Source organism: Pteropus alecto, unplaced genomic scaffold (assembly GCF_000325575.1).
Source record: "Pteropus alecto unplaced genomic scaffold, ASM32557v1 scaffold220, whole genome shotgun sequence".
Taxonomy (NCBI): Eukaryota; Metazoa; Chordata; class Mammalia; order Chiroptera; family Pteropodidae; genus Pteropus; species Pteropus alecto.
The window spans coordinates 3,097,957-3,111,008 of NW_006430043.1; the positions used below are offsets into that span (position 1 = coordinate 3,097,957).

At 37.3% G+C, this 13,052-nt stretch overlaps 1 protein-coding gene across 1 annotated transcript in view; it reads right to left on the reverse strand.

The window, feature by feature from the left end:
- Nucleotides 1-7,385: 7,385 nt before the first annotated feature.
- The window catches only part of HIGD1C (HIG1 hypoxia inducible domain family member 1C), a 14,361-nt gene continuing 8,694 nt past the window's right edge, over nucleotides 7,386-13,052 (reverse strand). The window contains exon 3 of the mRNA XM_006904591.1: nucleotides 7,386-7,450. Within this exon, the coding sequence (XP_006904653.1) occupies nucleotides 7,386-7,450 (65 nt within the window). The remainder of the gene's footprint in view (nucleotides 7,451-13,052) is intronic.

Below are 13,052 nucleotides of genomic sequence, written 5' to 3' on the forward strand. Positions count from 1 at the left end.
CTGATGGGCCATTATTTTTTTTTTTCTTTTTTTTGCTGTAGTGATCCTTGCCTATTCCGCGGTTGCAGTTTCTCTTATATTTTCTTTCTACATGTTTGAGGTAAAGAGCAAGGTTAATATTTTTCCACTTTTATTGAGATGTAGTTAGTAGAGAGCACTGTATAGGCATAAGTTTAAAGTACACAGATGTTATGACACGCAGACCCAAGGAAAAGCCCTATGACTTAAAATCTACCTCTGTAAGCGGAGGGCAGGGTAAAACCAAAGAGGCAGGCCATTCCAGTCTGGCAATTAACAGAGTTTATTAAGGAAAATTTACATACAAGGTGCGTCTTGGGCTGACAAGTGGATATCTTTCACACAGCTTGGCAAGCACTAAAAAATGTTATAGAACAGGGCTAACCTTGTAATCAGCTCTTTGTTCGTCTTGTAGACATGCTCGCCGCCTAGACCGAAGGGCAGGGTGACCTCGAGATTGACTGAAGGCTCACCCTCCCCTTTGCTTGTTCTGTCTAGATGATAGATGTGTCCCCTTTGCTTGTACTGTCTAGATAACAGATGTATCCCCTTTGCTCGTTCTAACTGCCTGTAGCCCATAGCAACTCCCGTGCTCTGTAACTGCCTGAGGACAAATTAACCGATGGGCTCGTGCCAACGGTAACTGCGTGGATAAGCCCTATAAAAGCAGATTAGCCCTGACCTCGGGGCCCAGATCTTCAGAGCGCTAGCTCTTCTGGGACCGCCGACATAAGAAACTTGAGTTCTAAACTCTCCAAGTGGTGCTTGGTTTCTTGCTGGTCTGATTTTTCTGCAACAAGGCTATAATACTTTGGGAATTAGAAAAATAGAATAATTTTTTTTCAAAATAGTATTCTTTTAAGTTAGAGTTATAAGTAAAAGTTCTTTTGCTCCAGTAAGTGTTCAGATGACAGTAATGAGATATTTGTCTAATAGCACAGTAATCTATGTAATGAAAAAGGTCATGTGCATCATAGATGCGATAATAATAGTCACCGGTTATTGAGTACCTTCGACATATGAAGAACTTCACATACTCAAATTATTTAATAATTACAACAATGCTGTACGAAGGTATCAGTTGTTCAAACTCTAGTGACAAGTAGCAGAACGACATTTGAAACAAAGTCTGTCTTAGATTACAGGGTCTATATTCTAAGTCTCTTGTGAAGAGAAGGGTTATGTAACTGAATTCTCGTCGACCGAAATAAGTGATTTCAGCTGGGCAAAAAGATAAGTTGCTGGCAGTAGCCCCTGCCTGATTAGCAATCCAGAGCTAAAGAGTAATTAGGACATACCTTTGAAGTGAAAAGCAAGATCTTCCCCTTCAATGCTGTCAATACATTTTAGAAGAGTTTCTTAGTACAGACGGTCTCTGACTTATGATTTTCCCATTTTACGATGGTGTGAAAGCAACACGCATTCAGTAGAAACCATACTTTGAATTTTGATCTTTTCCTGGGTCTAGTGATATGCAGTAGGATACTGTCTCATGATGCTGGGAAGGCCACAGCTCCCAATCAGCCACACGATCACAAAGGTGAACAACCAATGCTCTACTGTGTCCTGTGTTGCCAGAAGTTATTAGATATTGTGTTTTGTGTTTTGTGTTTTGAAATCCCATCATGTCTACGAAAGTCCCATTTGATTTTCCTGCTTCTGGTAAGAGGAATGTTCCTGGACTTACAACAGGTTTATTGAGAGGTAACTCCATCGTAAATTGAGCATCTGTATTAATATTCAGGGCTATCAAGTGAATCTGAAACTCAGGTAGTAGAAATAGGAAAAGGCTAATGCATTATGTTGATTGCTGTACAAGCATTACCAACTAATTCTTTATCAGACCTTGTCAATGGATTGAAATCTAGAGTCTCTTTCAAGAAAGAACGGTCAGTAACCCTTCAGTGTTTCTCACAAGTCTACAAAAATCAGTCTAAAAGGTGGTAAACTCATGCTTACTTTCAATTAAATCCCCAAATTAGGTTAAAACAAAGCAAAGCAAAGCAAAACACCCTTGGTTTTAGCTGGATGAATTGTAAAAAGGGTGAGAAAATAATGATTTCTCCTTTACTACATGGGTCCTCAAAAGTTCAAGGGAGATGTCAGTTGATTAATAGTAGATACTAATTCAGTGAACTTTTCATTTTGTTTTGATAATTCATTTTATAGATTAGTTATCATAAGGTTTATCCCAGGTTGGCTTCCTTCTTTTACCCAGAATGCTTTTCAGTTACCTCTCCTAATTCAGAGGGCCCAAGGAATACAAATTTTTAGCATGGACTTTAAGAAAATAAAGTTCAGAAAGTAGGTTATAATGCTGCAGAAAAGTCATGTTGTATATTTCTAAATAAAAAATAAATTATTTGGGGGTATCTCCACCACAGTTCTCTCTTGGTGTAGGAAAGGAAGTATTAATATTAAATAGTTTTAATTAAAATTTAAAGAATAGGCAAATACTTATTTCTCCAAATATCCTTGAGGACCAAAAACAAGATGATAATTCAAAAAAATAATATATCATACAAACAAATGTTTTTGAATAGGATAAAATCTAACTTAAAAGCAAAGAGTTTCGATTAAGAAAAGAACAGCTCCCATCTTAATTATAAACTCTTTATTATTTGGCATTTACATATATAAAGTATATATTTAAACCGAATATTTTATATAAACTCTAGGAAGGTGTTCCAAATGAAAAATTATGATTCTAAAGTAAAACGATCGGGATACATCAAAGACGCATGTGATTCAGTGCCAAATTTACAATCACATATCTAATATGTCACAATCTTTTTATTTCAAAAAAATGTCCACATAAGGACTCTGAAGTGGGCAATTACCCAAAGGATAAATGATTTTCATTACGTAGAACACGAAAGGGACATGATGAAAAATAAAGATTCTTCAGAATTTCTTTATGGAGTTGCTAGTAAGACAGCAGAACCTAAAGCTATCAGGACCTGTCCAAGTAGTATATTTGTATTAAATATGCCGTTATTCCTTGTGTTGTAGAGGTGATCTGTCAGCCATGTTTTGTAGAAGGACGGCCCACTGTAGACACCAGGAAAATTTTTTCGACCACAGCCATATCCGTAACTGGTAATTCCCATTACAAAAAATTGTTTATGTTCTGGTAAGTAGCACATTAATGGTCCACCACTATCACCCTATTTAAAAAAAGTCCCAAAATAGCATTAGTTATTTCTAATAATCTTTTTATAATAGTAAAGCTGGAATAAATTAATCATGTTAACCATATTTATATAAATATGCATTTTTAATATACTTCTAAGTTATAAAGATCGATAGATTTTCAGTTTTCCAACTCAAACAGGAATTCGATTATATTCAGTCTGGCCTGTTATTTAGAGGAACCATATAGCTGGTGGATAAACCTACCATCTGCATAGTTTTGAACCAGAATACTATAAATCAAATTGTTTGGATTTCTTTTAGTACAATTAGGAGAAATATAATGTAGGATGTGTAGCAAATATTGTGAATACTGTCTGTTAGAATACCTCTGCTGATGCCGTTTGCGAAAGGTATGATTTTAAGATAAAGGCAGGAGTCTTTTAGGGCTGGGGTGTATGTGGATCGCTAGCTAGAAGAGTACACTGGCATCTATCTAAATGATAACATTGGCTAGTGCAGAATATCAGGAATAAATGGCTAAGCCTCTCAATAGTATACAAGTTAACAAATATCCATCCTAGTTTATACATGACTGTCAACGTACCAACCAAAACACTATTACTAAGGATGGTTAATCACTCAAAACGACAGGGACGCGGAGCTGTTACAGTGCCTACAGGTTAAAGACCATGTTTCTAAGATATTTTCACATTCTCTCTTTAAGGTAGGCATTGAATAATTATTTTTTGACAATGAGAATGTTTTGCTTGTGCATGTGATTAAATTAGATTGGATTCTTCACTGTTTTACTCAGAAAGATTTTTAAGGAAAAGGACACAGGAAAGATAAACCTTGGACTGCAAAAATCAGAATGAGTAGGAAAAGATCAGAGTTTGCAGTACTGCTTGGGAGTGAGGTGCTGGTGGATTTAGAAGTAGTAAAGAAAAGAGGAATAAAGATTCAAAACAGAAGAATAGGTAAAATTTGACTTCATCAAAAACTAAAGAACTTTTATGCTACAAACGATAACATTAGGAAAGTGAAAAGACAGTTCACAGAAGGGGAGAAAATATTTGATTTGCTAACCGCATACCTGGTAAAGGACTTGATCCAGAATATATAAAGCTTATGATTTAATAATAAAAAGATAAATAACTCAATTTCAAATGGGTAAAGGATCTGCATAAACACTTCTCCAAAGAAGATAGACAAATGGCTAATAAGCTCATGCAAAGATGTTCAACATTATGAGTCATTAGGGAAATGCAAATTAAAACCGCAATGAGACATCACTTCATACTCACAAGGATGGCTATAATCAAAAAAGACAGACAGTAAGAAGTGCTGACAAGGATGTGGAGATACTGGAACTCTCATACATTACTGGTGAGAATGTAAAATGGTGCAGCCACTTTGGAATAGTTTGGTAGTTCTTCAAAATGTTAAATATTGACTCGGCAATTCCACCCCTAGGTTAAATTTCCATGAGAAATAAAAACATACCTACACATAAAAACATATACACAAATGTTTATAGTAACATTCGTAATCGTCAAAAAGTGGAAATAGCTCAAATGTCCATCAACGAATGAGTGGAGAAATAAAATGCGGCCTATCCATACAATGGTATATTATTCGGCAATAAAATGAATAAAGTATTAATACATGTCACTATGTGGATGAGCCTTGAAAACAGTATGCTAAGTGAAAAAAGCCAGTCACAAAAGACCACATATTGAATGATACCGTACATATGAAATTTCCAGAATAGGCAAATTTATAGAGATTAATGGTTACCTAAGGCCGGGGTGAGTGGGAGGAGAATGGGGAGTGACTCATTAATGGGTGGAAGTTTCTTTTTGCGGTGACAAAAGTGTTCTAAAATTAGATTATAGGGAGTTTAGAGAAACATGGCAGAGTGAGAGACGTTCCCCGATCTCTCCCCTTGAAACAACAATAAGCCGAACATTAAAACTCGACAAAAAACACCCAAACTGCACACTAGCACGTCTGAGCGTGGGATCTATGCATAAGAGCTACCACAGGTCAGAACCCTAGGTGTCGGAGGTGGACTGGAAGAAATAAAGAAACTGACTCTCGCTGTCGGAAGATGGGGAGGGGAGATGGCGTGGCGAGGTCCCTGAACAGCCCTGCCTGGGAGTGCTGTGAGCTCCATGTGGCCAGCGGCAGGACCCAGTCATCGGGGCAGAGAAGTGATGGCAGAGAAACAACAATTGATTTTTACCGGCTGCGGTTGCAAAACCGAGACTGAGCCACAGCCCCCAACCCTCAACATCAAACATGATATTAAGCTACCAGAGCTTTGCCCCAGAAGTATTGTGCCCATTCAGGTACTGTATATTATCTATTCGTTTGGTCTTCCTGCAATAACCCTTCCTCTTGACTCAGGCTAATGTGGGTAAATGAACATCCTGCATACTTAACTTTTCTCCAGATGTGCTTTTACATTTTAATTTAAATACATTGGTGAATTCTTATGCATTGCTACTCTTAATAAATAAATACTTTGCATTGCTTTTTTTCAAGCAACAAATATTATATTTTAGTTCTCTCAGAGTAAGATTAGAAAATTTTGGAACCTATTGAGTATGTGAGTAAAGCTGTTTCAATTTAAATACTTCAGTTAATCTATTTTTCATGCTGAATATACATTAAAAGAGTGGAATCTTTCCAGTAGCTTGATAAGAATTATCTTGTATATAATCGACATGAAGGATGACATTTCTTTTTCAGATGGTCTTTGTAGGATGACATTCTATGCCAGTTGTCCTCGATTTTCCTAACTTTCATGGAACATATTAGATCCAGTTGCTGGAATATTTACTTTAGTGGAATATAATAGTTGGATTCTTTCCTTGCCTATTTTCCAAAGAGGACAGTGTTGACCAAAATAGATGAACTTGGTGACACTAGAAGAACCTCATAATAGGTACAAATGACAACTTTTAAAATAATTACCTATGCCAGTGGAGAAAAGCATATATAATACACAGAACAGTGGGTTAATATCTAGAACGCAAACGTATTTTTAGATATTCCTACATCTTTCCCTTCCTCAAATACTAGACTTCACCTTCCTGTCAGAATAACCTTCACTACAGTAAACATCAAGGAACTGGAAATAAGTATCGCAGATCATCTTATAGTGCATTCTTGATTTCATTTCAGTGAATGCTTTTTTGTTTTCCTTTCTAGGCTTAGACTCACAACAGTTATAACTTCAACAAAGTTTAGTTAATTTTTTTAGAACCGTAGGGCAGTTAGGAATTTAAGATCACAGGCACACTTAACATTTGATGTCTACTTTGGTTCTTTGTGTTTTCTTTTCTTTCTTTCTTTTTTATTTTTTGGGTTTTTTTTTTTTTTAGTTTAAACACCCACCTGAATTTATTAAATCCAGACTGTGTTATTCTTGTGTTTCCTACCAGATAAGCAATAGCACGTCTGGAGTAAATCTTTTCACTCCCACAATATTGTCATCTGGGGGAAAAGGGATTTTTTTTTAGCAATTACCTTTGTATTCCTAGAAATACTTCCAAGAAATATAAAAATGAATGCACAGATATTTAAATGTTAAACATTTATGTTTGTGGTAAAATAGTCAAGTTTCTGATGAACCAAATTTAAATAACATGACCATTCTCCTGTGATGTAATTGTTGCCCATTCTAAAAAGGAGTTTATGAAAGCCTTAATTACCTTGCCTTATTGGGGGATAATTAAGCAATGAATAGACTGTCACATTTAATATGGATATAGAAAAATTTTCTGTAGCCACTATTAACTCCTAATTTTCAGACTGGTTTGGCATAATATAGGTTATTTTCTGCAACTAACTATAAAATAAACATTTTAAAGTCAAAAGATTGTATCCTAGGTTCTGAAGGATATTGACAAGGATATTTTTAAATTAACTGTGATTGTTGATTTGGCATATTTGACATTGTATTGATTATTTTCTGCCACTAATTACAAGATAAAAATTTGTGAGTCGGAAAACCATGTCCTATGTTCTGAAAGGCATCAGCAAAGATATTTTTCAGTTGACTATGATTGTTGATTTGGAAATTAACTTCTTAAACAATTACTATACAAGGCTATGAGAATTCTGTCTAATACTTCTGCAGTATAATTTGCTACATATTGAAAATTCATTCTTCATAATAGTTTTCAGAAGCCTTCTTGTCTTTTTTTTTTTTTTTTTTTGTAGCTTCATTTTTTGGATACACCGAAGAATCGAGGTCTAATGTAATCCTTATACATAGAATAAAGAACACCTAGAAACAAAAAGATATATGTCAATAGTGTATCCATGAGAAACAAACACTGAATTTCTTCTACTTGCATTTTTCCAAAACTAGTCCACAATTTAAAAACAAACAAACACCATTCATCTTATTAATTTTTGGCTTGATTCATACAAATGGCTCCAGAAAAAAACCAAAAAAGCAAAACTAAGAGCCACTTAAGTTCAGTATAAATCTGAATTTATGATGTTTTTATTGCCATCCTAAAGTCTGAATTTTAAAATATTGGTAAAAATGTTAGGGAAGTGGAAAGATTCAGCTAGATATTAAGATAAAAATAATAGACACCTCAATTTAGCAAACATCTATTCAGTGTCTACTTGTGCTCAGTATCTTGAGGAAAACAGAGGTAAATGGATTTAATCCCTGCTTGTAGGAATTTACAATCTAGTGGGTGAAATAGTTATGAGTTTAGGCAGATGAGAGACATATGTCTTTCCATAAGATAAGGTCTCCTAGGGCCTTACAGAAGGGCAGAAGTAGCCTGAGGAACAGAGGAGCTGCTCCTATGAATTCCAGGGTTATCAGCAAATGTTTACACTCAAAGCAAGTTAAGAAGTCACAGATTTAAACTACAACTCAATCCCTCTCTCAGCTGTATCAATTATCAAAGCATCATCTATCTAGTAGATTGTCTAAACTAAATACTTCAGTTTCCTTCCTTTTTTTTCCCTGACACTGCTTATTAATATCTTCAAAGAATGCACAGAAGGTCAGTAAGTTAGTTCTTATCTCAACATGATAGCAAAGTGAGGCAGATGTCTGTATAATTTTCTAAAGAAATAGTATTATAACTATCGTAGATGCATAAAATTCAAGACAAAAATATTTAAACTTGAATCATTGTGGTATCTACGGAAATAACATTCTCAGATTCAGAGAGAATTATAGGACTTATTTCCCTGAGCCCCTTAGACACTGATAATTCTTACTTCTCGCCTACCTCTTAAATGTTGATGTGCGCTGGAGTTCTGAGTTGTCTCACCTCATTCAAACCTGTTGCTTCACTGGTAAGCAAGTTAGATCTCTAAGTTAGATGTCTTCTGAGTGTGAGACCCATATACATTCCTTGTACCATATATGATATTTTCATGTCCCACAGGTAGTTGGTCTCTAAACTTTTAAATCGTGCATCAGTAAATTCGTTGAGCATGCCCCTCAAGATGTGCATTTATTTAAAAGCAGTATAAATGTATTAGGGTCAGTCTACATAGTAGTAAAGCTTTTTCGTTTTCAAGATAACATTCTGTTCCCACATCCCCATGGATCTCTTTATACTTGTCCTAGGGTATGAGTACTCTAATTTGGAGATACCTGCCATAGGCATCTCAGTCAGTATAATATAAAATTAAGGGTTCTAGGCTCTGGAGTAGATTGCCCAGGTGACTGTGAACAAGTAAGGTATCCTCTCTAAGCCTCAGTTTCCTTATCTGTAAAACAGGTAATAAGGGTACTTACCTCATAGAGTTTTGTTTAATAAAGGCTTATCTGGTCTTTGTTCCTGATATAGATCTTCTAAAATGCTTGGAATTTCCCAAATAATAGGAGTATGTCTAAGAGGTCCTTGGGTCGTACCTGAATTTATGCTAATGAGGTGACTCGTGGTGGGCTCTTAGCTTAAAGATGTGGCTAGTCAGCCAGAAAGACTAACCATATGACCAGAGGGCTCTTAGATCTCCAGAGAGGGGAGTAGGACTGGAGGTTGAATTCAGTCACCTGGGAGGGATGGGGTAGTGATTTAATCAACCATGCCTCCATATTGCAGCCCCAATAAAGCTCTGGACATTGAAGCTCAGCGGAGTTTCTTGGTTGGTAAACAGCTATGCTGGGAGGGTGATTGTGTCCTGATCCCATAGGGAGAGGTCATAGAAGCTCTGAGCTTGCGACCCTCCCAGACCTTCCCATCTGTGTTTTTATTTGTCTGGTTCTGATTTGTATATTTTATGATGAAACTGTAAGTATACTGCTTTCCCGAGTGAAATGATCAAACCTGAAGAGGTCTGGGAATGCCCGAATTTGTAGCTAGTTAGAAGTTCAGGTGGCCTGGGAACCCCAAAGGCTGGTGTCTGAAGTAAGGGCAGTCTTTTTGCAAACTATGTCCTCAAACATGTGGTATCTGATGTGAGCTCCTGATGGTTAGCATCAGTACTGAATTGTATGGCAGCACACCAAGGGGTTTCAAAATAGGTATTTATTAAGATTAGTGAGATTTACTACATAAAGCAGTTAGGGTGGCTTGTACACCATAAGCACTTACTAAGTGTTAGCTATTATTGTTTTGTCCAATATGCACTCATCCTCCCACCAAACCTGTTCTTTCTTCTCTGTTCTTTGTATTAGTGAAAGGCAGACCTTTCATCTGGTTGTCCAAACCAGAAACCTAGAAATTATCCTTGATTCCGCCTGTCTTACTTTTCCCACTCAGTTGCCGAGTCCTCAATATTTCTAGAATCCATCTCCTCCTATTTCCACTGCCACTGCCTTAATTCAGATCCAATTCATCATTTAATTAACTTCTCTGTCTTTATTTTTTTCTCCTCATCTGCAGATCATCTCTAATCATTTTCTTTTTCCTCAACATTTTTTTCATGGTGAAATATAATATGCATGGAAAATTGTACGTAAAACTTAAATGACCAAATTAACAAGTAGTTGTAGAGTGAAAGCTGTAATTGTGGGTCAAGAAATAGAATACTGCAGGCATCCTAGAAGTCTCCCAGGTTTCCCTTTCTGACCACATACCCCTCCCTTTTCCATAGGTAACCACTGTTCTGAGTTTTATAATAGTTTTCTTCCTTTATAGTATGACCATCTGTTTAGTATTCCTAAACAGTGTCACATTGCCTGTTTCCAATCTTTCTATTAAGCAGCTATCTTTCTAAACTGCCATTCTGTTTCTGTTACTCCCCCGTTTAAAGCTTTTTCTGGCTGACTTCATCTTATCACTTTTCAGCTTGCAACCATAAAAATCTACTGGGGATTTGTTTTATATAATTTAGCTAAGTTTTAGCTGTTTTCTAGAATTCGCTTCTCTGCATAGTTCTGTGTTAGTTTGGCTCAGGAGATGTTTTGCTTGAGACTTGAAGGTGAATGCTGAAGCATCAGCTGTCTTATCTTTTTTTTTGCACTTGGAAGGTTTGGCGCAGGGCATCTGGCACTGTTACGGCTTGTGCGTGTTGTTTATCTGCTAGTTCACTACACTGTTGTTGGGCAACAGTCAGGCGCACAGATCTTTCATCTCCTTTTGGATCTCCTCCTCTAGCTTCTCTGGCTCCTTGGCCAAGTGTGCATTAGCTCCGTGACAGAATCGGCCGATTCTCTTATAGGTCACACCATGAGCAGAGTTGGAGTTAGTCAGAGACTGACTGAAGTTTCAGCTATCCTTGCAGATTCCAGTTTATTCTTTCTTCTCACTTGCTTCCTTGCTAATGTCAGTCCCCAGCAATAGAAATATACGCCTAACATGAACTGTTCAACCAGCTCCCACAATTGCATAAGGTCAGATCTCTATAATAAATCCCTTTTTATATATCATCTCTGGTGGTTTTGTTTCTCTGATTAAACTCTGACTGATACAGAATTTGTATCGGAAGCTTCCAGAGTTACATAACCACGAAGGTACGTTCCTTTTTTCCCTTTAGTTGGAAGTTTTAATGTCAAAGTAAGGTCTTAATCCTTTCACAGAAATAAGGCAACTTTATGCTGTAAATAGGTTAGAAACATAATCATGAGGATAGGTTCTTAGAATTGGTTCTTGGTTACCTGAAATTGATTCTCTGGTCTGATTAAAGGTATTAATAGCCATTTTTACAGGGATAAAGAGGATGCTAGCAGTCCATGGCATGCAGTAGCAAAACATTTTTTAAAAATTATCACCTGTAGATACCCTTAATCAGGTGCCTATAGGAAGCGAGGCTTTGGGTGATCAAATATTTACTTCCATAGATGTCTAGTGGAAATAAAGAGTATAAGGTTGATTACTTCTAAGTGTGTTGGAGAACTTGGGAAAACAAAATGATAGGCTCAAGGCTTCTAACTCCTAGCTCAAGGTCTTACGAGGGACCTGAAATCTTTATGACTTTCCAAAAAGAAAGTCTTAACTCTTGTAGTCATGAGGATGCTATTTTTGAAAAATATACACAGGGGCTAATCCTGTCAGTGGCTAATCACAACACAAATTAAATTCCCAACCTCATAAAATCTCTTATGTTAAAGTTAAGGCATTGCATTGGAAGGAGTTTGACCCTGAAAACTGGGATGAAGACATATGGGCAGATTTCAGTGAAACTGGGTCCTTGACCCCCTTTATTTTACTGAGACTCTTTTGCCAATAGAAACAGTCCTTCCATCGCTGCCTGAGAATGACTGAAACTTGGACCAAAAAATCTCCACTAAATGAAGTTGAAATGCCAGAACTTCCTTGGTCCATACTTCTGTGGTAGAGCAGTGATTTTTCTTTACTGGGACAATTTTGCTCCCCAGGTAAATCTGGCAATGGGTGGAGATATTGGCTGTCACACTGGCCAGGGAGGGGTGGGTACTATTGGCATCTAGTGGGTAGAGGCCAGGGATGCTGCTAAATATCCTATAATGCAAGGACAGCCCTCCACAACAAAGAATAATTCAGTCCAAGTATCAATAGTGCTGAGATTGAGAAACCTTGCCATAGAGGAAGGTATCCAAAGGCTTAGGGAGATTTGAATGTTAGAGTGGGGTTATCCTGCTCACTCACACCCTAGTCCCTTCACCGAGGCTGTGAGAAATACATTTGTGAAGGGAGCCCTGGAATCTTTGAAGAGTTTTATGGTGACTATTTCCTGTAAGCCAGAAATGCCAGTGGGAACTGCGGGGCTCCCTGAATTCAGTGAGAGTGATGGGATTCTGTGGTGGCAGAAGTCAAACAGCAGTATTCAACTGACAAGGAAAGCACAATTACTGTAACTGGCAGCAAATTCAAAGCAGTAATCAGAATAGTCTAGGCCACCAAGATCTTTGGCATTGGCTAATTGATTATGGTGTCCCTAGAGTTGAAAATGGTGGGCAAAATATAAGCAGAAAAACTATAGGTTTGGTGAACAAATCCTTGACTGGAATCATTACAGGGGAGAGCCATGGCCCCTCAATGAATTCCCAGATTTTAGTCAAGTCACAGACCTGAAGTCCCCTGAATGAAGGAGAGTTCAGATCTCCCTAAAGAAAGGCCCTGTTACATAGCCAAAAGTGTAAATACTATAAATCCTCCTTCTAGCCTTCCCCAAAGGGACCTGTGGCCATTCACCAGGATGCCTGTACACAAGGAAGGGGAAATAGTCACATTTATTAGGAGACTGTTAAATATTGGTTCTGAATTGATACTAATGCCTGGAGAATTAGTGTGGTCTATCAGTCAAAGGAAGAGTTAAAGGAGGTCAGATGGTCAGTGGAGTTTTGCTGAGGGTCCATTCTGCAATTGGCCTGGTGGTCCCTGAACCCACTATATGTTATTTCCTCAGTTCTGGAATAGACATACTCAGCAGCTGTCAGAATCCTCGCATTGGTTCCCTGACCTATGGAGTAAGGGCTATCATGGTAG